A 25,156-nucleotide genomic window follows, 5' to 3' on the forward strand; every position below is an offset into this window, starting at 1 on the left:
AGAAGTATCCACTTTTATATGTTTTACATTGATCGTTTCGTGCGCACAATGTTGTTGGGTCGCCTAGGGAATCTTTCTCATTGCATAGGTAGGGACAAGCCAGAGAATATTGGAAAGGGATGAGATTTCCGGATATTCTCCAGCCCTATTCATGCATGATAAAAAGTTAGCTTTTCGTACTCCAAACCAAAGCTCTTATCAGTACTCCGAAGTCGCAGACTATCCGTGTGAAATGAAGAAAAAATCTTATTGAAATTAGAGGAATGCTTTGAACCTTAGTAATTTATTTATAATCAACCCCAGTAAAATTGAAGGTAGAGATTCACTGATGCTGCAGGAAACGGTTGGACTATCCTAGGAATTAGGAAACTTTTCTGTCTTTCCAAATCCATACGGATCCAACACCAACTTCTTTTTAAATTTTTTGATTGAACAGGATCTCTCTTTTTTTCCCCCTCGCAAACGCTAGTGCGACCGGCCTCCTCCCCTCCACCGATCCGACGGTCGTGAAGTGGGCGTCCCCCGCGATCGCCTGAAAGGAACGGCGGAGGGCGGCAACAAGGTTTCACCACAAACGAAAAGGGTAAGGCGGGGGCGGCGTGGGCCCGCAAGAATCCCCTCCATCACCTCCCGGCGAATGGGGAGGCGGCACCCACGTGAGCTCCCCGCCCCCACACCCTGACATGCGCCGATCGCCCGCGCCCCCCCTATTTCTACCTCCCCGCCGGCGCTTCCCGTCGCGCTCCCCACCGGTCGTCCACTCATCGTCGTCGTTGCTTTCGCGGAGCGATCCCGCAGGCTGGGAAGCGCCGCCGGGGACGCTGCGGCTTCTGTTGTGATCACGGAAGCTAGCGCCCGCGCTCCGATCTCCGGTCGTATAGACAGGGAGGGGCGGCGGCGCCGGTCGTCACGGCGGCGGCCATGGACGGCGGCTCCTCGTCGCCGGCTTCGTACATCAGACTGGTATACATCAAGCTGCTGCCGTGCATTGAGATATATATGTACTCGATCGGCATGCATGGTGGGGTATATATAAGAGGTTTTGCTCAAGTAATTAATCGCATCTGCAGGTGCAGCATCTGATCGAGAAGTGCATCTGCTACAACATGAACAAGGAGGAGTGCATGGAGACGCTGGAGAAGCACGCCAAGATCATGCCCGTCATCACATCCACCGGTACACTAGCTAGCTGCATGCCCTTCCTTCTTGGTTCTTGCTACTCCTAGCTAGTTCTTGTATCTTTCCCTCGGGTGTCCGATATACTCTGATAATTGGTAGACTGATGCATGTGTGTATTTCCATTGCGTACGTTCTTGCAATCGATTTCTTACAAGTGTCGATTTCTTCTTTTTGGTTGGCAGTGTGGAAGGAGCTGGAGAAAGAGAACAGGGAGTTCTTCGAGACGTACAAGAAGGATCGAGGAGAAGATTCCACGCGGGAGAATCCTCCTCCTCCTGACGGTGGTGGGTCTGCTTCTTCCAAGAGCTCAGCCGACGACGACGATCAGACGGCGGACCAGTAGGACGACTCGCTCTCATGTGCGTGTTTCCATCGATGCATGCATATATATATATATATATATATATATATATATATATATATATATATATATATATATATATATATATATATATTGAGATCAGAGCTGTATGCATAGAGTAGCTAGCTAGCAGTAATAATCTAGCTTATATATATATACGATATATCACTGTCAGCATCACCAGTGTAATTATGTGAGTGTGTGTGTGTCTTAATTGGGTAGTAGCTAGATTTACACTTTTACAGCCCTGCATCACTTCACTCGGACTCGGAGCGTACGGCCGGACCTGCCGTACTGCAGTGTACTGGCAAGGCTAGCAAGGCGTTGGTGTTGCATGCGTGTGGGGCCTGCACACGTGGCCAGCGAACGTTCACCCAGCGAGGACGATCGGATGGCAAGTTCCTAGGTGTTTGTCAGTTTGTGCCGAGAGGACTAGCTGCTAGCTGGTGTCTGTAAAAAGACGTCGATCTTGTCGCGTGGCCGGATCGAGTGGTCGCTCGCTCGGCTCGACCGCCGTGGCGGCCAAGCTAGCGCGTGGGATTTCTCCGCTCCCTTTTGATTTGGCGCCGGGCGCGCGGCCGCGGTCGAGGTGGACGTCTACGGCGGCCGCGCGCCGTGTGGAGACGGATGGCGGCGGGTTCGTAGCTCCCTCTGCCTGCAGGCGTGCGCGTCCCGTCTCTTTTTTTTGGGGGGGTCGTCGGTAGCATCTGGCAGCTGCTGCAGGATCGGAGCACGCCGTACGTACACACCTCGGTTGTCCAAGGATTCATTCCTGTTGACACGTGCGTGCGTACATGTGACCGGCGCCGGTACGGTGCGAGCTGCTAGCAGCTCGACGCAGCGTCCACACGAATTGGTCAGGCAGCTGGCTGGCTTCGGGGGTTTGGACGAATGAAGTCGCCGGCCGTCGATCGGCTCGGCGACCGATCAGCCTCTCCCGCCGGCGACGGCGACGGAGACGGGGGGTGGTAGGTACGGAGGGACGAGTACGTAGCTTAGGTGTATTTAGGCAACGTGGAGTATACTATACATGAGGAGCTTTCGTACAGGGGCGGTCGGCAGCGGCTACCTGGTGGGGGAAGGAAGGAAGCGACGGGTCCGGGGAGGTGGCGCGGACGTGCTCGCATCGTTGGCTGCTGCTGGCCACCGGCCGCCAGCGCTGTGGCTTGTGGCCGTGGTCTTGTGATCCTCCGCTGATCGCGCCTGCCCAGTGCATACTGACAGATTGTATTCTTCTCTGTTTCTAGACTAGGATCACATCTAGTGTACGAATCGAGTACTGGGGTACAAGTTCTAGGTATAATATCAAGTGATTCATTCTAGACCTAGTACAAGGGAGAGACAGAGAGAGAGGTGGATGAGAGACACAGACCATCCGCGGGAGAGGATGCAGAGGAGCCGTTGCCGGTGGGTGCCATCGCGTCGATGGAGCCGAGGATGGAGGCGAGGAAGTCCGGCTCTTCGAGGCGCTGATCCGGCGGCGGCAGTGGACGGCGCAAGTCCCGGCGTCCTTCAGGCCTCCACCGGCACTGGCCGATGACGGGGTTGGCGGAGGAGGACGTCGTGGTTGCGGTGGCGGAGCTTCCCGTCGGCCTCGCGCTAACCCTAGATCGGTAGGGACTGTGGGAGAGGGTTGTGGCGGCGGTGAACTTAGGATTGCGTGCCCCGGACCCTCTCCCTATTCTTTATAGCGCGGGCGACGGGGGCCCACCAGCCATGTTTGGCTGAACGCCCCCGATCAGGGCGCAAATCAAGGGATTGGCCAGATCTTTGGATCTGGCCGTTGGAGATCAATTCCAACATTCTCCCCTTTGATCTCTCAATGTTCTTATTCTTGTTCTGTATCTGAGTTTATCCATCCCATCGCAGATCAGTGTATAGGGCGTGCCTCGTCATGACAATTATTACTGTCAGATTAACAGCCACAATCACCTTTCCGGTCTGAAACAGATTCTTATTCTAGGGCCCTCTTTGTCCAGGAATCATAGGCTTTCCCTTAAACCCATGCCGGCTAAGTGTTCTCTGAACACATTGGGTGGTAGGCCTTTTGTAAGCGGATCCGCTAACATCTTGTTCGTTCTGATATGTTCTAGACAAATAGTTTGATCCTGGACTTGCTCCTTAACAACATAAAACTTGATGTCGATGTGTTTGGCAGCACCACTCGACTTGTTGTTATGAGCATAGAATACTGCTGGCTCGTTGTCGCAGTATAATTTCAGTGGTTTTTCTATGCTGTCGACCACTTTCAATCCGGGTACGAATTTCTTTAGCCATGTGACCTGCCCGGAGGCCTCATAACATGCCACAAATTCAGCATACATCGTGGAGGATGCTGTAACTGTCTGTTTGGAGCTTTTCCACGATATTGCTCCTTTCGCAAGAGTGAAGATGTATCCAGATGTGGACTTTCTATCATCTGTATCTCCTGCAAAATCTGAATCTGAATACCCTTCTATTTCTAAAGTTTCTGATTTTCTATATGTTAGCATGAGGCCAGTTGTGCCCCTCACATAGCGCAAAGCTTTCTTTACCATTTTCCAGTGCTCTATGCCTGGATTACTCTGGTATCTACCAAGTACCCCCGGTAACAAAACTTAAGTCAGGGCGTGTGCACACTTGTGCATACTGTAAGCTTCCGACAGCTGAAGCATAAGGCACTGCCTTCATTTGCTCGAGCTCATACTGGTTCTTGGGACACTGATGTTTCCCGAAACTGTCGCCCTTGACTATTGGAGCAGGTGTGGGCTTGCTCGCATGCATACCGTATTTCTTTAATATCTTTTCTAAGTATGCTTTCTGTGATAATCCTAAAACCCCTCTTCTTCTATCTCGGTGAATCTCAATTCCTAAGACGAACGAAGCTTCACCAAGATCTTTCATATCAAATTTCGAGGACAAGAATTTCTTTGTCTCCAGTAGTAGATTAACATCACTGCTAGCTAGCAGAATGTCATCCACATACAAGATGAGGAAAATAAATTTTCCGTTCTTGAACTTCGCATAAATACAATTGTCCTCTTCATTTTCTTTAAATCCAAACTTTCTAATTGTTTCATCAAATTTCAAGTACCACTGCCTCGAGGCTTGCTTCAAGCCATAAATCGATTTTCTCAAGCGGCATCCTAAATTTTCTTTGCCTTCCATGACAAAACCTTTGGGCTGTGCCATGTAGACATCTTCATACAAATCCCCATTTAGAAATGCCGTTTTTACATCCATCTGATGCAATTCTAAATCATAATGTGCCACTAAGGCCATTATTATTCTGAAAGAGTCTTTACATGAGACCGGAGAGAATGTCTCATTGTAATCTATTTCTTCTCTTTGCGTGAAGCCTTTTGCCACGAGCCGCGCTTTATATCTTTCTATATTCCCTTTGGAGTCACATTTCGTTTTGTAGACCCACTTGCAGCCTACTGTTTTGGCTCCTTTGGGAATTTTTTCTAAGTCCCAAACTTTATTGGTATTCATGGATCTCATTTCATCTTCCATGGCTGCAAACCATTTGGATGAATTGGCGCTTTTCATGGCTTCTTCAAAAGAGGTGGGGTCACCCTCATTCTGTATTTCTTCACTATGATAGACTTCATAGTCTTTAGAAATAGCTAGTTTTCTAGTTCTTTGTGACCTTCTCGGGGCCACTGCGAATGGTATTTCTTGCACAGGAGGCTGTTGTTGCTCCCCCTCATCCATGGCAACGGGTTCTACTTGGTCCTGAGGAACAGGGTCCTCATTTCCATTTAATGCCAAGCCAGGAGAACCAACAACAGGTGGTGGCACCGCAGTTTCTTGCACTGCAACGTCAGGTAAACTGACAGCAGGTGTTGGCACTGCAGTTTCCTGCTCTATCGGTGCCACAACCACAGGTAACGAGAAATAAGGCTCTTGAATCATTGGAGTGGGAACGTATACCCGTTTCTCCTCAAGGTCGATTTTTCTGGCTACTATGCTCTCCCTGATCATCTGATCTTCTAAGAAGGCAGCATGTCTCGTTTCTACAAACTTCGTGTGTCTGTCGGGACAATAAAAGCGATATCCCTTAGACTTTTCTGGATAGCCAATAAAATGGCAACTGACTGTCTTGGGATCTAGCTTCCCAATGTTTGGATTAAACACTTTGGCCTCAGCTGGACAGCCCCATACGCGAAAATGATTAAGCGAGGGTTCTCTTCCTGTCCATAGTTCATAGGGTGTTTTCGGCACCGATTTACTTGGCACCCGATTAAGAATGTAAATGGCGGTTTTTAATGCCTCCATCCACAAATTAATCGGTAACGTGGAGTAGCTCATCATACTTCTGACCATATCCATCAGGGTACGATTTCTTCTTTCTGCTACTCCGTTCTGCTGAGGCTCGCCCGGTGTAGAATACTGGGCAACTATGCCATTTTCCATAAGGAACCTTGCAAAAGGTCCTGGAACTTGGCCATAGGGGGTGTGTCGACCGTAGTACTCTCCCCCACGGTCGGATCTGACTATCTTAATCTTTAAATCATGTTGGTTTTCTACTTCTGCTTTGAATATCTTGAATTTATCCAATGCTTCTGATTGTTCTTTAATTGGATAAATGTAGCCATAACGCGAGTAATCGTCTGTAAATGTTATGAAAGAAACATAACCATCTACAGTAGTGACAGGGAATGGTCCACATATATCTGTGTGAATTATTTCTAGAATTCCCGCACTTCGTTTGGCACCTTTCTTTATGTTCTTAATGAATTTTCCTTTAATGCAATCAATACATTGTTCTAAATCTGAAAATTCTAACGGTGGAAGAATTGATGTTGTCACTAAGCGCTCTATTCTCCCCCTCGAAATATGGCCTAAACGACAGTGCCATAATTTCGACGAAATTGCATTAATTCGTTTGCGTTTCTTAGTAACATTCTCATATGAGGAGGCATTTTTATTCTCAGAACATACTGCATTCACATTCTCAGATAATGAAAGCAAATATAATTTGTCTTGTCGGAAGGCAAGACCAACACATTCTGAATTAACTTGTATCTTACACTTGCCATCACCAAAATGACAAGCAATAGCGTCATCATCTAATTTAGACACACTTATTAAGTTTCGTTGCAAAGACGGTACATAAAGAACATCTCTCAAACAAAGTACAAAGCCACTATGTAATTCTAAATGAAATTCTGCAATGGCTTCGACTTCAGCTTCTACACCGTTTGCAACTTTAATTCTTCTTGCGCCTCTTGGCAGGGTCCTCCTCATACTTGATCCCTGTAAAGAATTAGCAACATGAGTAGTTGCACCAGAATCAATCCACCAAGTGGATTTGTCATAACTTAAATACAGGGATTCATCTACAAAAGTAATGGTGTCCTCACCCTTTCTTAACAACTCTTTCAGGAATTCTGGGCAGTCCCTCTTGTAGTGACCTCTCTTTTTGCACTTCAGGCACTGGTCTTTTTCAACTGGAAAATTTTCCCAGTCTTTCTGAGGAGGTGGTCTGGAAGGACCACTCTCATGCTGATTCTTGCTTGGTGGGAAAGGTCTCTTGTTATGCTGGAAGTTCTTATTCTGAAAATTCTTTTTCTTGTGTTGAACTTGAAAAGCAAGCTCACCACCATTGGAGTTCTTAAGACGATCTTCTTCTTGAACACACATGCCAATCAGCTTGTCAATACCCCAATCTTCTGGAAAAGCGTTATAGTTGACATGAAATGCCTCAAACGCCTTTGGTAGGGACTTGAAGACCAGCTGAACAATGAACTTTTCTGGCAAAGGCATGTCCATTGTCTTAAGCTTGTTGGCCATGTGGCTCATTTCTAAGATATGTTCTCTAATGCCACCGCCAGTGTATTTCTTGGTGATAAGCTGCTCAGCAAGAATGGCAGCATAAGCCTTGGAAGAACCAGTAAACTGACTCTTCACCTTTGCTAAATATTCTGAAGCGGTATCACAATCTGGGATCGCCATCTTGATGGCATCTGAAGTGGAACCCTTCATGACCATAAGACACTTGCGGTTGGAATCATTCCAACGTGTCTTTTCAGCATCATATCTGGTCATAGCAGAGTCATAATTCTTCTCTCGGATAGCCCAAGCAGCAGCTTCTTCATTCTGTGCCCTTACGGGCTTTTCTGGTTCTTGTGGAGCTGGCGTTGTGATGGCCAAATCTATATTGGCCATCGCCAGAGCTATCTCCAATTTCTGGTACCATTTCCCATAGTTGTTGCCATCCAGTTCAGGAATGGCATTCACATAAGTCATAGCATTGGAGCCTGAAATTTAAATTCAAAATTTGTGAGGACAACAATAAATGCATGTATCAATTTAACGTTGGTCAAAATTAAAACATGCAACAATCTGTACATTAAATCTAAATCACCGTTGGGCAGAAAAAGATATAATGTGTACAAAATTCTGAACAAAATTATAATATTGCAATATCAACTTTGGTCAGAAATTACAACATTATAATATACTGAAAAATTCTGAGAAATAAATTCTATAAGCCTCTATATCAATTATCTCGTTGGTTCAAAATTAACATAGAGACAAAATAAATTCTGTGCAGCGGAAACATGTAAAATTCTAAATATTCAGAAGCATAATTCTTGTAAATTTCTGCTCTAAAAATAATACACGTTGGTGCATGTATTTACAGAGATCAAATTCTAAGCAAAATCATTCAAATTCATATTCAAAATGCTTCTGAAATAAAAGAAAAAGCGAATTCTGGAACTGTTTGTGCGGCCCGAGACGGAAAAGCGGCCCACGGCCCGTTTCCGCGCGGCCGCTACCCCGCGCTTGGGCCCGCGGCCCAGCAGCCGACGGCCGGGCCGCCGAAACGGCCCGCGCGCGCCCTCCGCCTGGGCCTCAATCAGCCCGTTCGCCGGCCGGCAGATGCAGACCGTCGGATCTGATCCGATGGCTACCCGGCCTTCTCGCCGGATCAAAACCGACGTCGGCGACGGGGCGCCCAAACCCTAGACCCATTTCTTCCCCCTTCCTCCGTTTCTTCCGCCCGCGACTGAGGAGCAGCGGCCGCCATGGCCGGTCGGAGAGGAAGCGGCGGCGCCGCCGCCGGCCCCCTCGCCGGCGAGCGCGCTCACCCGAGCGGGAGCGCGCCGCCGTCGAGCGGCCTGACGGCGGTGCTCGAGCCCGCGCACCCGATCCGCGACGGACCCAAGTGAGCAGCGGCCCGAGGTGGTTCTGTGCCGGCGGTGGCCGGGGCTCTGGTGCGCGGCGGTGGCCGGCGCGCGCAACAGGTAAGCCCGCCGCCTTTTTCTTCTTGGTTTCTTGGATTCTAGGGTTAGGGTTAGGGTTTCGATGGGTGTTCTTTGTCGATCCGAGATCGATTTTCATTTCTGTCACCTCCTTCTACTTTCTGAGTGTAGATCTGAGTAAAATGAACCCCAAAAACCACGATCTACAACTAGATCGGCGACTGATACCAATGACAGATTGTATTCTTCTCTGTTTCTAGACTAGGATCACATCTAGTGTACGAATCGAGTACTGGGGTACAAGTTCTAGGTATAATATCAAGTGATTCATTCTAGACCTAGTACAAGGGAGAGAGAGAGAGAGAGGTGGATGAGAGACACAGACCATCCGCGGGAGAGGATGCAGAGGAGCCGTTGCCGGTGGGTGCCATCGCGTCGATGGAGCCGAGGATGGAGGCGAGGAAGTCCGGCTCTTCGAGGCGCTGATCCGGCGGCGGCAGTGGACGGCGCAAGTCCCGGCGTCCTTCAGGCCTCCACCGGCACTGGCCGATGACGGGGTTGGCGGAGGAGGACGTCGTGGTTGCGGTGGCGGAGCTTCCCGTCGGCCTCGCGCTAACCCTAGATCGGTAGGGACTGTGGGAGAGGGTTGTGGCGGCGGTGAACTTAGGATTGCGTGCCTCGGACCCTCTCCCTATTCTTTATAGCGCGGGCGACGGGGGCCCACCAGCCATGTTTGGCTGAACGCCCCCGATCAGGACGCAAATCAAGGGATTGGCCAGATCTTTGGATCTGGACGTTGGAGATCAATTCCAACACATACGGCTGTACGCATGCGTCGCTGTCCGCTGCCGGACGGGCCTTCCTTTTCGGCTGCCACCGGGAGCTACGCACGGTTTTCTCATGCTGCAATCACAGACGATCATGCTGTTTTAATTTATCTGCATCCAGCAACAATTGTGGTATGTATCATGTGTTGGTCCCCAGGCCGGCCCTGGCCTTTAGTAGAATTGATTGATCGTCAGTGCCCTGTGTTTCCTACAGCCAGGGATGCTAGTACGACGATGATGCTAGCCATGTCAACTTGTCTAGAAACAGTTCTGCTCGATCGTGTGAAAAAGAGGATAGTTTGTCAGGAGTACTGGGCCGCCAACTCCGCGGAATGGGTGGGTTGGTCCGATTTCCATCTCCGTCTTGCGGTGTTGGTCACACGCACGTCGTTGTTGCGAGCGAGCAGCTCAACCCTGGTCGAGGAGCGAGCGAGAGGGGAGAAAAGGAACCTGTGCAGAGAGTATATCAATGTACACCATCCAGTGCGCAATTTTAAGCTAATCAGAAGAGGCCCGGCCCATGTTGGTGAAGGGCTCAAGATTTTGAATTAGGAAATTTAAGAACCAAGAGCCAGACTCTAATCTTATACAATTTTAAACTAAAATATTTAAAAGACTTGCTGGGCTGTGAAGAGACCGCTAGGGTCATGGCCCATTACCACCCCTACATATACGCCAACCAACCTTTTACTGAGAATCGCAAATCAAGTGACTTAAGAAACCTTCCTCAAGTTTTGCTTAATTTTTTTTTTTTTTTGCTAAACCAAAGAAACCTTCCAGTCTTCCACAAGAACGTTATGCTGATGAAGCATTTGGCGTCACAAATTCGTTGCAGAAAGACCATCACGAACCAAAGATGATCTGAAGGATGAAAAAAACTACAAAATTTTTGTAACCAAAGGAGACAAGATAATCCATGAACCGTAGCCACCCACAGACCGATGAAAAACATCATGGGAAGAAAAGAAAAGAAAAGAAAAAGGCCATATGAATCTACAAAGAAATGCACCTGCAGGCTATTTTTTTTTTGTCTTCCGGTACTCTGCTAATTAACTCTCATCATTGATTTTAAATGGCCTGCTACTATCCTCACCATGAGGCTGAAGTGCCCTGAGTAGTTTGTTCTATGATGTTTATCTGCACAACATTTGGTGCTACTCCATGTTTGTTCTTTTTAAAAGTGAGCTTTTCTCTTATAGAACCCGACCTGATAAAATTATAAAATGTATGGTATGAGTCATTGATATGAGAAATTTCTTGCAAGCTCTGGATTCTAACCCTCTTGACTCTATGGCAATACTCTGCTTCCATTAATATTAAGTTTGTGTATTTACTATAGCCTATGATGTGATAACAAAAAGTAAACATTTCAATTTCCATTAAGGCAAAATAGCCGAATTCGTCCATAAACTATCATGCTTGGCTCAATTTCGTCCCTCAAATATGAACATGTCCGATTCAGTCCTCGAACTATCCAAATCGATCCAATTTCGTCCATTCGCTGATATGGCGTGCCACGTTGGCTCACCTGTCCAATCAGCTAAGGTGTAAAATACTCTTTTTACCCTCCATAGAGCAGCTCACGCCCAGGCAGGTTCCGTCAATTAGAGGCTGCACGTCCCTATCCTCTGTCCGCCTCTAGCAGCTCACCCTTTGTTTCAAAACTTAGTCCCAGCAATGGCCGCCTTCATTGCACAAGCATCCACAAAGGCAGCTGCTGGTGGGAATGCATCTTTTATAATCAAGACTAGTGCTGGCATGGCTGCTGGGACATCTGCAAAGGCAACCATCAATGTTTCAGGAGGAACTGGCTCATCCAAGATTCGATTCACTTCAACTGGCCAAGCAGCTCCCATGGAAAAAATTTTTTAGGAAAACACATAATGTCATTATAGAAGAGCAATAGAGCATCATGTAGTTTGAGTGCCCAGTGCATGACACATGTATCATTTGCATTAAACATTGGCATGGTCTGTCACTTTGAATGAATAACTACTTTAATTATTTCAACTGGAGACGTGCTTATAATTCTCACAACGCCATTTGATATCAAACAAACATTATAATTGACAGAAGCTATCCTATCTAGGGGTGAGCTGCTCTTTGGAGGGTAAAAGGGGTATTTTTACACCTTAGCTCACTGGGCAGGTACGAGATGAGCCAACATGGTGTGCCACATCTTCGAATGGGTGAAATTGGGCGGATTTGGATAGTTAGAGGATTGAATTGGACGTTTTCATATGTGAGGGACAAAATTGAGCCAAGCACGATAGTTCATGGACGAATTCGGCTATTTTGCCTTCCATTAACAACCTCCCTACATTTTAGGGTTCGCTCTCGCAGCCGAGGAACGATGCCGGCAGCGGACCGGCGAGTCAATCGGCCCACCGGCAGGGTGATTGAACCTGAGCGCCTGGGAGGCAGGGAGAGTGACGCTCAAACCCGGTAGCGGTGGATGGAAGCGCGGCGGGAGAGGCGAACGCGATGAGAAGCTGTTCCTCACCGTCATGGCGTCATGTCATGGGAAAAAAGTGGCAGATTTCGGATTTCGAGGAACAGGTGGCTAGTCGCAAAGCTCCATACAAGGTCTTCTGACAAAGGTTGCAGACTTGGAGCGTTGCGTATGTTCGTGGAGTCGTGGTATTATTATCAAGCAGGGCAAGTCGTCAGAAATACTGACTGGATGATCCCAGGCATTGACTAAAGTGATGCTGTATGTATACATGATCTTCCAGAAAATCAGAAATACACAGCTCAGTTATCGGCCCTCAGGCAACCAGATAACACAGCAAAAGAGCTGAAGACCGGTACAAAAGAGGCCCTCATCTTCTACTAAAAATGATACTGCAGTCTACCAGGGCATCGCCGCTGCAGGCACTCTAGAATGCACAGCACCCATCGTACGTACCCCAATGGTTTATAACGACGGCTGACGAGACGAGCACCAGGTCTCTGAAACTTGCTTTGCTTCCTGCGGCTACTCATAAATGGTTTCAGCAATGAACCCTATGAGTCCTTCCACCTCTTGCGCCCGCTCGACACTTGCAGGCTACTTCTCGTGGGACAGCGCGTGCTCGGGCCGGTGGGTGAACTCGTAGTCAAGGTGCACGAAGGCGCGCTCGATCTCTGGCAGCCGCTCCAGCTTCTCCTGCAGGGCCTCACCGATGTCGTGCGCCTCCCGCAGTGGCATGTCTGACGGCAGCACGATGTCCACCTCCACGAAGTAGTGGGAGCCAAACGTGTAGGCGCGCACCGTGTCGATGTGCCGCACGGCCTTGTGGTGGTTCCAGCACAGGTACGTCAGCTTCTGGAGGTACTCTGGCGAGGCCGACTGCCCCACCAGGGAGTGCACGTTCTCCAGCACCGTCATCGACCATGTTCTGATTGTGTAGATTGCAAGCTGCAAAGAAAGAGGCATGATGTGATGTCAGTATCTGAAATTTGCATTCACGGAGAAATGGAACACTGTGAGTAATGCTGGCGTATCAAGTATGGGTATGGAATTCTTGTAACTTCCAAGTGCAATCATTGCCTATACCTATGCAGTATTCCCATTGAAGAGTTACAGTAAGTCGTGGCTTCTCCTTCTATATCATGTAACGAGCAACAAGTCAATATTCTCTTATATTTTTCCATCAAAAGCTAGGCATTCTATTTTTCAAGACCATTGCCACTCTACCAGTCAAAATGATTTCAAGTCCTAAGGTAGACCATACAACCTATCAATCGGGAACTGAAGCCAGTGGCTCAGTGTCACCCAAACAAGGTTCAGATGTCATCCCGTGCAGATGATAATTAACTTTTTTTAGACCAAACTATAATAATCACTAGGTGCTACTTATATTGCATATGGATCAGTGAGAATAAGATGAAGCATCTCTTGTACTTACAATTATTGCACCAACTGGATCAATCCAGCCTTCAATATAATTCGCAAGTAGTGCAGCAACCAGACCAATGACATTGGTGATGACATCAAAAAAGTGATCCTGAGCATATGCCTTGACAATTTCGTTGGTGAACGAGCGGCAATATATCACCAGGGCAAGTTTCACTAATGTCACCGAGAGCATGATGTCCACAACCCACTTTTCCTGCTCGCTTGTTAAGCTGAATTCATCTTTCTGGAGAATGAGTTCAGAGATTATTACCAAGGGCAAACAATAATATGATCTACAGTAGTAGAGTGATAATAGCCAACAAAAAGCAATAGAAGTAAACATATGCCAGAGTGTCTTACATCAGACACCAGTGAGCGCATTGATTCCAGAATGATCTGGAGGCCAAGAGTTGCCATAACAGAAGCAAAAACAAGTATTCCCTGAACAAAACCATTTTAATAAATCTTTTAATAGAGTGAAAAAGAACTATACAATTCATGATTGCATATATCACAAGAAATCCAGATGTTTAAATTAAATAAAATAGATAGGAGGACTCCAAAACAAAGTTTTTAATTCAGCATTGGACTAATACCCAGAAATGTCTTAGAAGCAAGGAACGTGATTTCGAACTATTCTACATCATGAATCACAAACTGTGTTATATTTTGCTTCTACCCTTTATATGTGTTTTCTAGAAGAGCATTTTTTTTATTTAGATTCCATCCTTTATGAGTTAATTTCTGCTTGCACTTCCATGATAAGTAACTGAAATACATGTACAGCATATTGAACATTGAGATGGTTAGATAATTCATAATTGTGTCCTCAAATGTTCAGTGGAACCTAATACAGAACTACACAAAGAACAAATGAGCCAACTAAATTTTGGTACAGGTTGTAACGAAACTCACCAGTGGCTGCATGCGCTTTTTACCAATTGGGTATCTGTAGGGGTTTGGAGTTTGCATTGAAAAGGCAGTAAACCACAAGATAAACCCTGACAGTAAATCTAGAAGAGAATCCAATGTTGAAGCAATAATAGCAAGTGAGCCACTGCGTACTGAAGCATACACTTTTGCAGCAAAAAGGATCATGTTTGCAATGTTAGACAGCCGTATTGCTAATGTCTCACTCCTAGCAACCTTTTCACGCTCTTCCTGTTGGTAAATAAATTGGTCGTCAGTGACAAAAATGAGGTCTCTCTTAAAAATTGTGGATGCAAATGAAAAAAAAACTGTATCATTTAACTTGCAAGTAAGCTGTCCTCCCCGATGTCACAAAAGAAAGCTTTAGAACAGACCTTGGACATTTCAGGAAGGAAACCACGGTCTGTAAGCGTATCCATCTCATTAAAACCCTCCAGCATCTCTACTTGTTGTTGGTAGTACTCAGCAACAACATCCTCAGGACCTTGAGCTGTTGACAGAATGAAAAATGTTTAATAAAAAAACTTGCTTTTGCTCAAACCAAATAGGAAAACATGTGAAAGGTTCATCAATGGAAGTCAGTCAAAACAGCCGAAAAATGATATGACCAGCAAAATGAAGTGGACTATGCACATGTAGCTCCTTGTTATTAAACTGACACATCAAGAAATAATTCGTAGTTGCGCTTTCCCTCTATATTGCGATTGGGACTAGACAGAACTAACAACACAGCTAAGCAAAAAAACAACAGTGCACTCATGTAGGAAAATGGAGAATCCAAAATGAACTGAGATGAGAATATGACTTGTCACTCAATTCCACTAGCTAAAAAGCGTAATTCACAAAAGCAGAAAACCTACGGATATCGGGGGAAAATAAAATTTTGGAAACATACAAGCCAGCATCTCACGTGCCATCCGAATGTCCTTTACTCTTGTAGCCTGATTTGTCAGTTGCCACTTAATACATACCACCCACCAAACAAAATATTCTATTTTTTTCCAGGACTTCTGCATGTGCAGACCAAGAAATGAGCAACTCACGTGATGCAGACTACCCTTCCCCATTTGAGCCCTGAAAAGTGTATACCCAATAGGCAAGAGTAGCATTCGCAGAAAGCTAGAATTATACTCAACGGAAGCATACATTTGTTTGGGTTCCCAAAGTGGTGTAATAGCAAATCGGTACGAACTAGGCCGCATCTAGGCCAACACTACCTTAATATCCTAATTCGATCCACAGCTCCGGACTAAAAAAGAATCTAGCTAGTCCACCCTACAGTCAAAGCTTAGCTCTTACTGCAACCCAAAAGAAAATTGCAACTTTTCTATTCAGAAGTAGTGGAAAGCGACTATTACATCGCACGAAACAAACCAAGTTGGCCAAAAAAAAAAGGACGCATAAGATTAAGACCAGATCGATCAAACCCAAAATCAACGCAGAAAAAAAAACCGTCATGGAAGCAAAGCAATACCAATGAGAGAGACAGAGAGGAGGACCTAGGACGCCGAGGCAGTGGTGGAGCGCGCCGGCCGGCGGCCTGTCCTGCTGGTGCCCCTCCGGCGGGCGGAACCCCTCGAAGTTGAGCCGCCACGACTCCCCCACCGCGGCGGGCGCGCCGCCGCCGCCGTTACCAGCCTCCACGGCCGAGAGCAGGAGGAGCTCCTCCCCCTCTCCTCCGTCCGCCCCCGCCGCCGCAGCCATTCCCGAACCCTAGGAGCCGGCGAGCTTGGCGCGCCGCGCCGCGCTTCGAGCCGCACGTCGCACTCTCCCTTGTCAGTTGGCGCGGCGGCGCACGAGGTGCCGCAACTGGACTGCCTGACCAGTTGGTTGGTGTTGCCAAGCAAATGCACTAGCCGAGCCCCCCGCCCCCGCGTGCCCCGTCTCGTCGTGTGAATCTGCGTTTCTGCGGTAAAGAGGGAGGCGAAGGGGAAGGCGAGGCGGGCGACGAAGTGGGGGTCCCTTGGTCCCGCCGCGCTGGCTGCGCTGAGCCTATGAGCCCGGAGAGGCGGCCGACGTCGAAGACCGGTCTCTGACAGGTGGCGGGTCTAGTGTACTTGGTGTAGGGAGGTGCCGGGCCTGGTGGGCCAGGATTCTACCGGTACACAGGTGGGGATGGAAGGGGGTTATGATTTGAGAGGACTCGAATCTCGCGGTTGCGTGCGCACCAGAGGACACGAAACAGCGGCGGCGCGAGCGGCAGATAAATAAAAAAAATTGCCCCAAATTCTTCTTCATGAAATGATCTGACCGCGCTTCGCCATCAGGAAGGAAACTGCCGTCGTGCTAAACGTTGCAAATAAACAAACAAACAAATATCACTGAAAGCGCGGCGTATTTTGCACAAAGCTAAACGGAGAATAACCTCACCAAGTTTTGGAGATCAGTTCGACTCTGAAACTACGGCAATGCAAACGTTTTTTTTTTCAGCGCCAGATTTGCTTCGAATCAAAAGCGGGCACTAACCGTACAGTGCCACTTCCTTCGACCGAACGCTGGTTCAAGCCGGCAAAAACACATCTCTGACGACAAGTCAGGAGCGTGCGCGCGTGATTAGACGTTCCGGTCGTGCCATCATTTTCCTGATGGAAGACGCGTACGGTGTGGCCACAATGGTCCGCTGCGTCGAGATCGCCGGTTGCTTTCCCGGGTCCAAGCGCGAGCCGCCCCCCGTGCTCATCCGCCGAGCGCGCCGCCGCCCCGTGTTTCTCCACACGTCCGCCAAGGAAGGAACTGTGTGGCGCCGGACCACCGCGACGTCGAGGCCACCCGAATACGGCGTCCGAAAGCGCTTGGCACGAGCGCCACGGCTGCGGAGCACCGAGCGCGACGCGCCCCTATCGCCGTGCGCACGCGGGCGGCGGCCGTTTGCTCGTCTCGGGCACCCGGCGGCGGGGCCGCACGGTAAAGCCGTGGCCGTTGAGCGTGGATAAGATGGACATGTGCCACGACGATGCCGCCGGGATTATCCTGCGTTGGTCTGCGCGCCCCTCAGGAAGAGGCGGGCGCTGGGCAGGCATACAGGGGCGGTGATGGGATTTGGAAATAAGAGTTGGAATAATCATCTGATCGGACCACTTGACGATGCGAATGACATGAATTGCTTGGATATTCCCGTAGATTGTGGAAAAGGAAGAAGCGTAGCCCACCAGAAGAGATCCAAAGGGAAGGACGAGACAAAAGGAGAAACGAGTTTGGGCGCAGATCGGTGATCATGGTTGAGAATCCCGGGTTGGTGCGGGACTGCGGGGTACAAGCACAAGCTTAGGGTCAATGGAACCAGAGGAAACGTGGGACGACGGTGTGGGTAAGGCCTGGAAGTCACCTCCGATGTTTGACATCAAATAAAGCATTAAATATAGATTAATTACAAAACAAATATATAAATAGAAACTAATTCGCGAGGTTGATTTGCACCTAATATCCTCCCTTATTTGATAATGTTGTGCTACAGTAAACATATGCTAATGCTAATTAGGCTTCATAGATTTTTCTCGTATTTACAATTAGTTTTGTAGTTAGCTCGTATTTAGTCCCCTAAATCCGATGTGTTAAGGATTTAAATTAATCTGAGTTTTGACTGCTGCACTCAGCAGTCAGCAACTCAGCACGCAACCCCCTCCCTCTATATACCGGCTCCAGCAGCTTACTGCGTCCGCACTCAGCAGCACATCATCACCTGCGAGGCTACGACACGTACCCAAAGCCAAAGGTGAGTCGATAACGCCAGTAGCGTCGGGGTACCAACTTGAAGATCTGTTAGTCCGAACTCTTGACCCAAAATATACGAAGTACTTAGTTCCACAGGCACACCCGGCAGTCATGTTGCAAACTTAGCAATAGTCATTCTGTTGTTCTGCTCGCTGTGGCTGGTGCTGATTTACTGTGAAAGAAAAGTACTTTACTAGTGCTGATTTGATGTGAGAAAAAAAAACTGCTACAGAACAGAGTAGCTGTAGCTGTGCTCTCCAACCAAGCTCGGGGCAACGTCAGAGGTCAGCCTGAGCCACCGTTGCAACTGATGTTAACACGTTACAATTTCATCAGCGTAGAGTCACGCCGCTGGGTGGTGGGGGGGGGGGGGGGGGGGGGGGGGGGGAAGGAAACTACCAGTAAAAAAATATTTCCTGATTTCCTATGCCCGTGGTTATATATACCAGGTGTTTGTGCCAGCCTATTCAAAGCGAAACATACTCTTGCTTAACAATGTGAAGGTTTTTTTTAAAAAAATACCTTTGCATGTCAAGCTATAGGAAATATTTTCAATTCATCAGGTGAGTGGTAGCAAGAGAACATGGAAATTGCCCTAACATTGCTCCACTATAAAAAAATTAAAATAAAAGTCTAAATAAATACCCAGGGAATATCAAAATTTTCATTTCAATACATTTCATACTACCAAAGTTCATAGAAAACCTTGGTGGGGTGTAAGATGCTATCCATAAAAGTAAGGAACTGAACTGTTTGTTAGAAGCAAATCAGTAAATAATATTTTGTTAAACAATGAGATTTTGAAAAGGAAAAAATCATAAAAATGTCATATGACCAAAATCACATGTAAACAGCTGATTTCATGCTCAAGTGTTTGTGGACTCTCAATAACATGCAAATAGACGGACAGAAATCACAGAATACGGCGGAAAGAAAAACAAATACCGCCACATCCCCAAACTGCTGTGGGAAAGTAGAAAATATCAGCTGCAAGTAACTATTCTCGAACCAGGTTTGAGCCTAAAAGTTATCTAGGTTGAGCTCCAGCATTGACAATTTGTCAGCTTTTTTCAAGCAAGTGTCGCACCCAAGCTCAGTGCAAACCAAGCCTGACCATGATACAACAGCCAATCTCAAGCAGAGAAGTCACAGTCCAAACAAGTTGGGTGCACTTGTTTTGTGTCTGGACTACTTTGCGCATTTGAAGACAAAAAAAAAACACAAACAAACTAAAATATCCATGGCTTGCCAACTTGCACAAGAAATAACTTCTAAAGCACGCAAAAATGATTACCTGTTGACAAGTATGCTCATCGAACACCACCATTAAATACAGTGAACCAGTCTTCCATGCAAGCCACTGGAATCCCATTTATCCTCAATTGACTCCACCTATTTAGAGTTCTGCATGCTACCTGCTAATACTGACGAGTCTGGCAAAATTAGTATGAATGAAGACAGAAATTTTTAAGAATGGGAAAATAACATCCAGTTAAAATGGATCAACTGACGAAGAACTCTGCTTATATACAGCAATTACCTTTCACATCATTGAACAGAATGCAAGTTAGCATATTTCATTTTTTGTTGAACATCTCCACTTTTTTGTAGTTCTTACACATCAAAATGAAGAAATACAGCATTGAGATTTTCAATCTCAGTATAGCCTCAGAAACCACATCTTCTGATGCATCTGGTAAAGAAAGGGTGTCGTAGAGCTTCACAGGCTTTAAGGCGCTCATTAGGATCATATCGAAGAAGTCCTTGAAGAAGATCTATTAGATCTCCAGCAGAATGATCAACATGTTGCATCACAAGATTCTGCATGGGTTGAATGATTAGAACATTTCAAAAGGCATACCATCATGCCAGTAGAGCAAAGAAAAAAAACTTTGTGATGAGTAAACTACATCAGAGAGCAGCAGAGTACCTGCAGACGAGGCAATTTCCAGACTGCCTTCATGCTCTCTCGTGAGGCCGCCCCCTCTGGCCAGTCCAATCTTCCTCCGCGCTTGAAGTACTTTTCAGCACGTCGACTGTAAAATAGCATTAATCAATGGGAGTAGCTAATCGAGGTAAGTATTAAAACGGAACTCATCAGCTATCTCATCTTAGAAGTACATCATCTAAGATTATTAAAAATAAATAAATTAAAAGGATAGGAAAGGACTGGTAGACATACTCAGCTCTGACAATCATATGCTTTGGCAAGGGTCCTAAGACCCTCTCCATCATAGCCAAATGCTCCAAATTTTCATGAGTTTGAAAGAGAGCTTCGCCCTAGTAAACACCACAAAAGTTGCAACAGCAGCAACAGCTATGGAAAAAGATTAATCAAGTACTCAGATACAAAGAGGTGTAGGAAACTAACGAACAGAGCTCAACTAAAATACAACCCACGCTCCACAAGTCGCATGGATAGTTCCACCCAAGACCTAAAAAGGAAAGCAGCACAGATCAAAATGCAAAAAAAAGCAATTCGGGCGGTTAGAAAATAAGGTGAATTGTGCATTTTGCATGGTTGGTGAGGAGGCGTTAAGTATACAAGGATAACTTCTCAGCTCTGACAATCATATGCTTTGGCAAGGGTCCTAAGACCCTCTCCATCATAGCCAAATGCTCCAAATTTTCATGAGTTTGAAAGAGAGCTTCGCCCTAGTATTATCATGCAAAACCAAAAATGCAAGAGGAACTTATCAAGACAAACACCACAAAGTTGCAACAGCAGCAACAGCTATGGATAAAAGATTAATCAAGTACTCAGATACAAAGAGGTGTAGGAAACTAACCGAACAGAGCTCAACTAAAATACAACCCACGCTCCACAAGTCGCATGGATAGTTCCACCCAAGACCTAAAAAGGAAAGCAGCACAGATCAAAATGCAAAACAAAGCAATTCGTGGCGGTTAGAAAATAAGGTGAATTGTGCATTTTGCATGGATTGGTGAGGAGGCGTTAAGTATACCAAGGATAACTTCGGGTGCACGGTAATGTCTTGTTGACACCACATAATTGTGGTCTTGGTGCTCAAATGCCGTACTCCCAAAATCAATCAGCTTGATTGCACTAGATTTTGGAAGGTTCTTGAAGAAAGAACCGTCCTTGGGTGGTCGTATAAAAACCTTCATTGCAAATCAGGAGTTCAGAAAAAAAAAGTACCCGTGAACAAAAGAAATTAAGTTATCAACAATTCCATCCACATTAGAATCTGATGAACTCCTAACTTTGCAATTTCACAATCCAACATTCATTACTAGTCACAGGTGGACCCCACATGGCATTGGCACATAAGGAATCGCAGAAGAAATTCTATAGCAAAGTTTTTTTTCCTCAAAAAGAACCATAACCGACAAATGTCATACAGAAATGTAGGTGACAATTTAGGAGTTACGTAATAACCTTATAATCAGGCACCCTAATAGACTCCGCTGAAACAAGGAGAATGTTCTCTGGCTTGAGGTCCGTGTGAATAAGTCGCAAGTCATGCATAACTGCAGATTTAAAACAAACATCAGCTGCTTCTAAAGGGAAGGATCAAGCACATCAGAACTAGCAAACAAACTAATAGCTAGTAATTTAATGGTATTGATGGAAATTCAAAAGACTTTTCATAATTGCAGATTTGCAGCAAATGCAGCAAAAGTAGACTGAGTACTCACATGCAACAGACTCTAATATTTGTCTGGCAAATTCACGAACAAGGTCAATCGGAAATGAACGGTAGCTATTCTTTCGCAGAAAGTCGTATAAGCTTGGCCCAAGCTTTTCAAATACCTGAAGAGATCATTAATCCAATATCATAACCTGAACATTAAAAACAAGAAAAGGATAGGCTTCTTGATGCATATTTACTTACTATACATATATGATTACGATAGTCAAACCAATTCCGTATTTGCACACAACTGCAGGCATAGAACCATCGATGCAAATCCATCAACTCACAAAAAGGGTCAATAGGTGAAATAAGGGAGGAAGATTTCTTACCGGCTGCCAGTAAAATCATGCTTTCCAAGTCTCTGAAGCACGTCAATTTCTATCATAGCAGCCTCCCGGTATTTCTGGAGGGAGCGCACAATCTTGATTGCCACTGCTTCTTGGTTTTCCAAGTCCCAGCACTCCAAAACTTGTCCAAATGTCCCTGTTACACACAAAATTAAAAGATAAATAGAGCATGGAAACAATGAAAGCACTGAGCCTGAGAGCATAAAACATCATGCCTCCTCATCCTATACAATTCAAACGGAAACTAAACGTTCAAACTAAGGACCAGATTACTACAGAACAAGAAAATGGATTGAAGTAGATCAGACAAAGCACACTAACCTTCACCCATCTTGCTAAGTATCCTATCTGCAAGACCAGGAGAGCAGCATTAGTAACTATTTACAAACCACACAAAACAGAACCTAAAATATAAATAACTGCTAGAACAGATGCAAGGATCAAGCAGTTGTCAACAAAATCTAGAGGCTAAGACAAATACAGAATATCAAGCTTGTTTAGAGCAAATAATAAAAGCACTTTCTTAGGTTTAGTTGACAGCATTTGATGAATGTGTTACTTAAACTTCTTAGTTCAATGATATGCGGTTCTCCTGTGTAATCGAGAAAAAAAGAAAAAGAATGTGTTACTTCAAACTGAAAAACAAACCAATGATTGGCAGATGAAACATGAATCTACATTCAACTATTGATTAATTCATGAAGCATGAATCTATGTGGAGACAGAACACAGAGATGAAAACTCCTTGGACAAGACTGCAACTGTTAGCAACAGATAACATCTGAACGAAATTTCATCTAAACAAGCTATAGGTCAGAGATCCAAACCAAAAACAAGCAACCAGTGCAAGTAGAGTAAATAAAATATCATTGAGTGGTGGAAATATACATCTTGGTGTGAGATTCTCCCCAACTGCAAAAACATAGTGCCCATCCTTGTCATCTGGCCTCCAAGGAGGTGAAAGGTTTCGTGGTGGTCCAGTGTAATAAATCGGCGGCGGTGGCACAAAAGCAGTCGCAAAATTACCATTGATTAGTTCCTGCCCACAATATAGCATCGGAATTGCCTACAAAATATCAAGCCATTTAAACTTCTCATTGACAACAGACAACTAAAATTGACCAAAATGGTACACAAAAAAACTGAAGGCTGGCCTTTTGTGTTTTGTGTAATGTTTAGAAATTAGTCATATGAGTTGATGTTATCTGAAGTAGAAATTAATTTCGTTAAATGGCCACTAATTGAAGCTTGCATATAGCCACAGAATTTAATTTAGAATTGTAGATTGGTGCAATAATAATGAAGCTCTCCAGATTTAATAACTGTTTTGTTTCTATAACCTTTACTTGAGAAATTCACCCTGTAACACTTCCACATTCTATTCTAGAAAAAAGGGACAGTTATCAACTCCAAAGTTATGTTAGAAGGCTCCAAAAGCCAGAACAAGGTAACGGGTCATAAAATTCCCCTTATTTCTCGAAATAGCTCTTATCACGAGCGACCTGCTCCAACCAAATACACCACTAATTGGCCAAATCCCCACGATGATCCGCAACAACCGCACCACAAATCCGCAATTCTTCGAGCTACATGCCCTGATCGAACATACGGCCTCCAAATCTAGTGGAAACCGCGCCTAGATCTAGCCAAAACTACCACCGCAATCCCACGCCCAGTAACCGAAGTTGGCGGCTAACAGCGCGAGTACGATACCTTGGGGGGCTGGAACACCGTGGGCGCGACATCCCAGGCGAGCCGGGGCCGCTTGCGCGGCCGCTTGTCGGCGCCCTGGTGCGGGTACTCGGCGAGCCACTGCGCCTCCATTGCCGGCTTCGGAACCCTAACTGGTCACTCCATCCGCGGGTCCAGTGCGGCGGCGATTTTCGGGGTGGAACTAGTGCGCGATTCGTGATGGAGACGCCGAATCGGAGCTCAATTTGGGGGGGACGAAACGAAGCGGTTGTAGCAGAGGAGGGGAGGGGAGGGGAAGCTCGAGGTGGTGGTGGTGCCGTGGTGGTCTGGTTGCGCTCGCGTCCCGTCCGAGGAACCCTGGTTTGGTCCGACCCCCGCGGGAGAGGCGACGCTAACTATGGTTAGTTCATTTTTAGCTTAGTTAGTACATATCAGCCCCTGCGTTTACGTCGTATTCGATTTTCTTATTATCTCGTGCGACGGGTCTTCCGTGCCGACTGGGCGGGTGCAAATCTTTAAAAGACCTAAAACGGGGGATTTTTGCCCTCATTGAGCCACGTCAGCCAAAATACCCCGGCCGTCGGATCGTGCGTGGATGGCTCAGATTATCTGGAAGGTTTGGCAATTTTATAAAAAAACCAAATACCTCGGCCGTCGGATCGCGCGTGGATGGCTCAGATTATCGGGAAGGTTTGGCAATTTTATAAAAAAACCCTTGAACTTTATCAAAATTAATATAGTCCAGCCCACACAAAATTAATTTTATAGAAACCCCCTTAAACTTTACAAAAATAGCATTTGCTCAAGCCACTCGCAAATAGTTTTACAACAACTCCCTCGAACTTTATAGAAATACAATTTGAGCCATATCATCCGGAATTTCTCGCCCATAGAATCGCGCATGGATGGTTTGGATTATCCATGAGGCTCGGCAATTTTATAAAAACTCTTTGAATTTTATTAAAATTAATATGTAGTCCAGCCCACACTCAGTTAATTTTATAAAAAACCCTTGAGCTTCGCTAAAATAGTATTTGCTCAAGCCACCTCTCAAACAGTTTTGTGGTAACCCCCTCGAGCTTCGTATAAATACAATTTTAATTAAGCCAACTCTTAGGCAGTTTTATGGAAACCACCGCTAACTTTGAATGAATGCCAGCAGGGATGCCAATTTTACAAAACTCCCCTAAATATTATCGAAATTAAACTACAGTCTAACCACACCTCCGACAATTTACTGAAACCCCCTGAGCTTTTCATAAATACCATTTATTCGAGCCACCTCTCCGGCAATTTTACGACAACCCTCTCGATCCAGCTACCTCTCAGATAATTTTATGACCACCAACTCACGATCCATGCATTTTTTACAAACCC

The 25,156-nt window shown here is 46.0% G+C and overlaps 4 protein-coding genes and 1 long non-coding RNA gene across 12 annotated transcripts; 1 reads left to right on the forward strand and 4 right to left on the reverse strand.

Annotated features, from left to right (window-relative positions):
• The first annotated feature begins 726 nt into the window (after positions 1–726).
• On the forward strand, positions 727–12,399 carry LOC120708590. 5 transcript variants are annotated; one of them, XM_039993945.1, is made up of 4 exons: positions 727–963; positions 1,071–1,176; positions 1,362–1,538; positions 11,889–12,399. In XM_039993945.1, the coding sequence occupies exons 1-3, from the start codon at positions 922–924 to the stop codon at positions 1,520–1,522; spliced, it is 309 nt and encodes a 102-aa protein (XP_039849879.1). In that variant the 5' UTR covers positions 727–921; the 3' UTR covers positions 1,523–1,538; positions 11,889–12,399. The 5 variants fall into 5 exon arrangements, with proteins under 5 accessions (XP_039849879.1, XP_039849880.1, XP_039849878.1 ...); XM_039993946.1 differs by lacking the exon at positions 11,889–12,399 and adding an exon at positions 2,590–3,753; XM_039993944.1 differs by lacking the exon at positions 11,889–12,399 and adding an exon at positions 1,786–2,086.
• Positions 6,485–9,164, reverse strand: LOC120710251. The gene is made up of 3 exons (XM_039995896.1): positions 9,119–9,164; positions 6,889–7,785; positions 6,485–6,781 (listed from the first exon to the last, which is right to left on the reverse strand). Exons 1-3 carry the CDS (start codon positions 9,162–9,164, stop codon positions 6,735–6,737), a joined length of 990 nt encoding a protein of 329 aa, XP_039851830.1. The 3' UTR covers positions 6,485–6,734.
• On the reverse strand, positions 12,226–16,541 carry LOC120708589 (metal tolerance protein 5-like). Of its 4 annotated transcripts, none has more exons than XM_039993940.1 (7): positions 15,870–16,320; positions 14,745–14,860; positions 14,356–14,601; positions 13,801–13,881; positions 13,451–13,684; positions 13,099–13,147; positions 12,226–12,960 (listed from the first exon to the last, which is right to left on the reverse strand). In XM_039993940.1, the coding sequence occupies exons 1-7, from the start codon at positions 16,072–16,074 to the stop codon at positions 12,719–12,721; spliced, it is 1,173 nt and encodes a 390-aa protein (XP_039849874.1). In that variant the 5' UTR covers positions 16,075–16,320; the 3' UTR covers positions 12,226–12,718. The 4 variants fall into 4 exon arrangements, with proteins under 4 accessions (XP_039849874.1, XP_039849872.1, XP_039849873.1 ...); XM_039993938.1 differs by lacking the exon at positions 15,870–16,320 and adding an exon at positions 15,266–15,290; XM_039993939.1 differs by lacking the exon at positions 13,099–13,147 and having other exon boundaries at positions 15,870–16,541.
• A 2,193-nt stretch (positions 16,542–18,734) lies between these two features.
• On the reverse strand, positions 18,735–19,631 carry LOC120708592. Its single transcript, XR_005689391.1, has 3 exons — positions 19,622–19,631; positions 19,376–19,496; positions 18,735–19,269 (listed from the first exon to the last, which is right to left on the reverse strand). It is a non-coding gene; the product is annotated as an uncharacterized LOC120708592 (long non-coding RNA).
• Position 19,632: 1 nt separating this feature from the next.
• LOC120708591 (serine/threonine-protein kinase AFC1-like) lies at positions 19,633–24,137 on the reverse strand. The gene is made up of 12 exons (XM_039993947.1): positions 23,801–24,137; positions 22,976–23,153; positions 22,409–22,435; positions 22,070–22,223; positions 21,939–21,987; positions 21,742–21,856; positions 21,482–21,573; positions 21,048–21,204; positions 20,871–20,935; positions 20,264–20,361; positions 20,012–20,117; positions 19,633–19,902 (listed from the first exon to the last, which is right to left on the reverse strand). Exons 1-12 carry the CDS (start codon positions 23,909–23,911, stop codon positions 19,750–19,752), a joined length of 1,305 nt encoding a protein of 434 aa, XP_039849881.1. The 5' UTR covers positions 23,912–24,137; the 3' UTR covers positions 19,633–19,749.
• Positions 24,138–25,156: the final 1,019 nt, after the last annotated feature.

Source organism: Panicum virgatum, chromosome 5K, assembly GCF_016808335.1.
Source record: "Panicum virgatum strain AP13 chromosome 5K, P.virgatum_v5, whole genome shotgun sequence".
NCBI classification, from domain to species: domain Eukaryota; kingdom Viridiplantae; phylum Streptophyta; class Magnoliopsida; order Poales; family Poaceae; genus Panicum; species Panicum virgatum.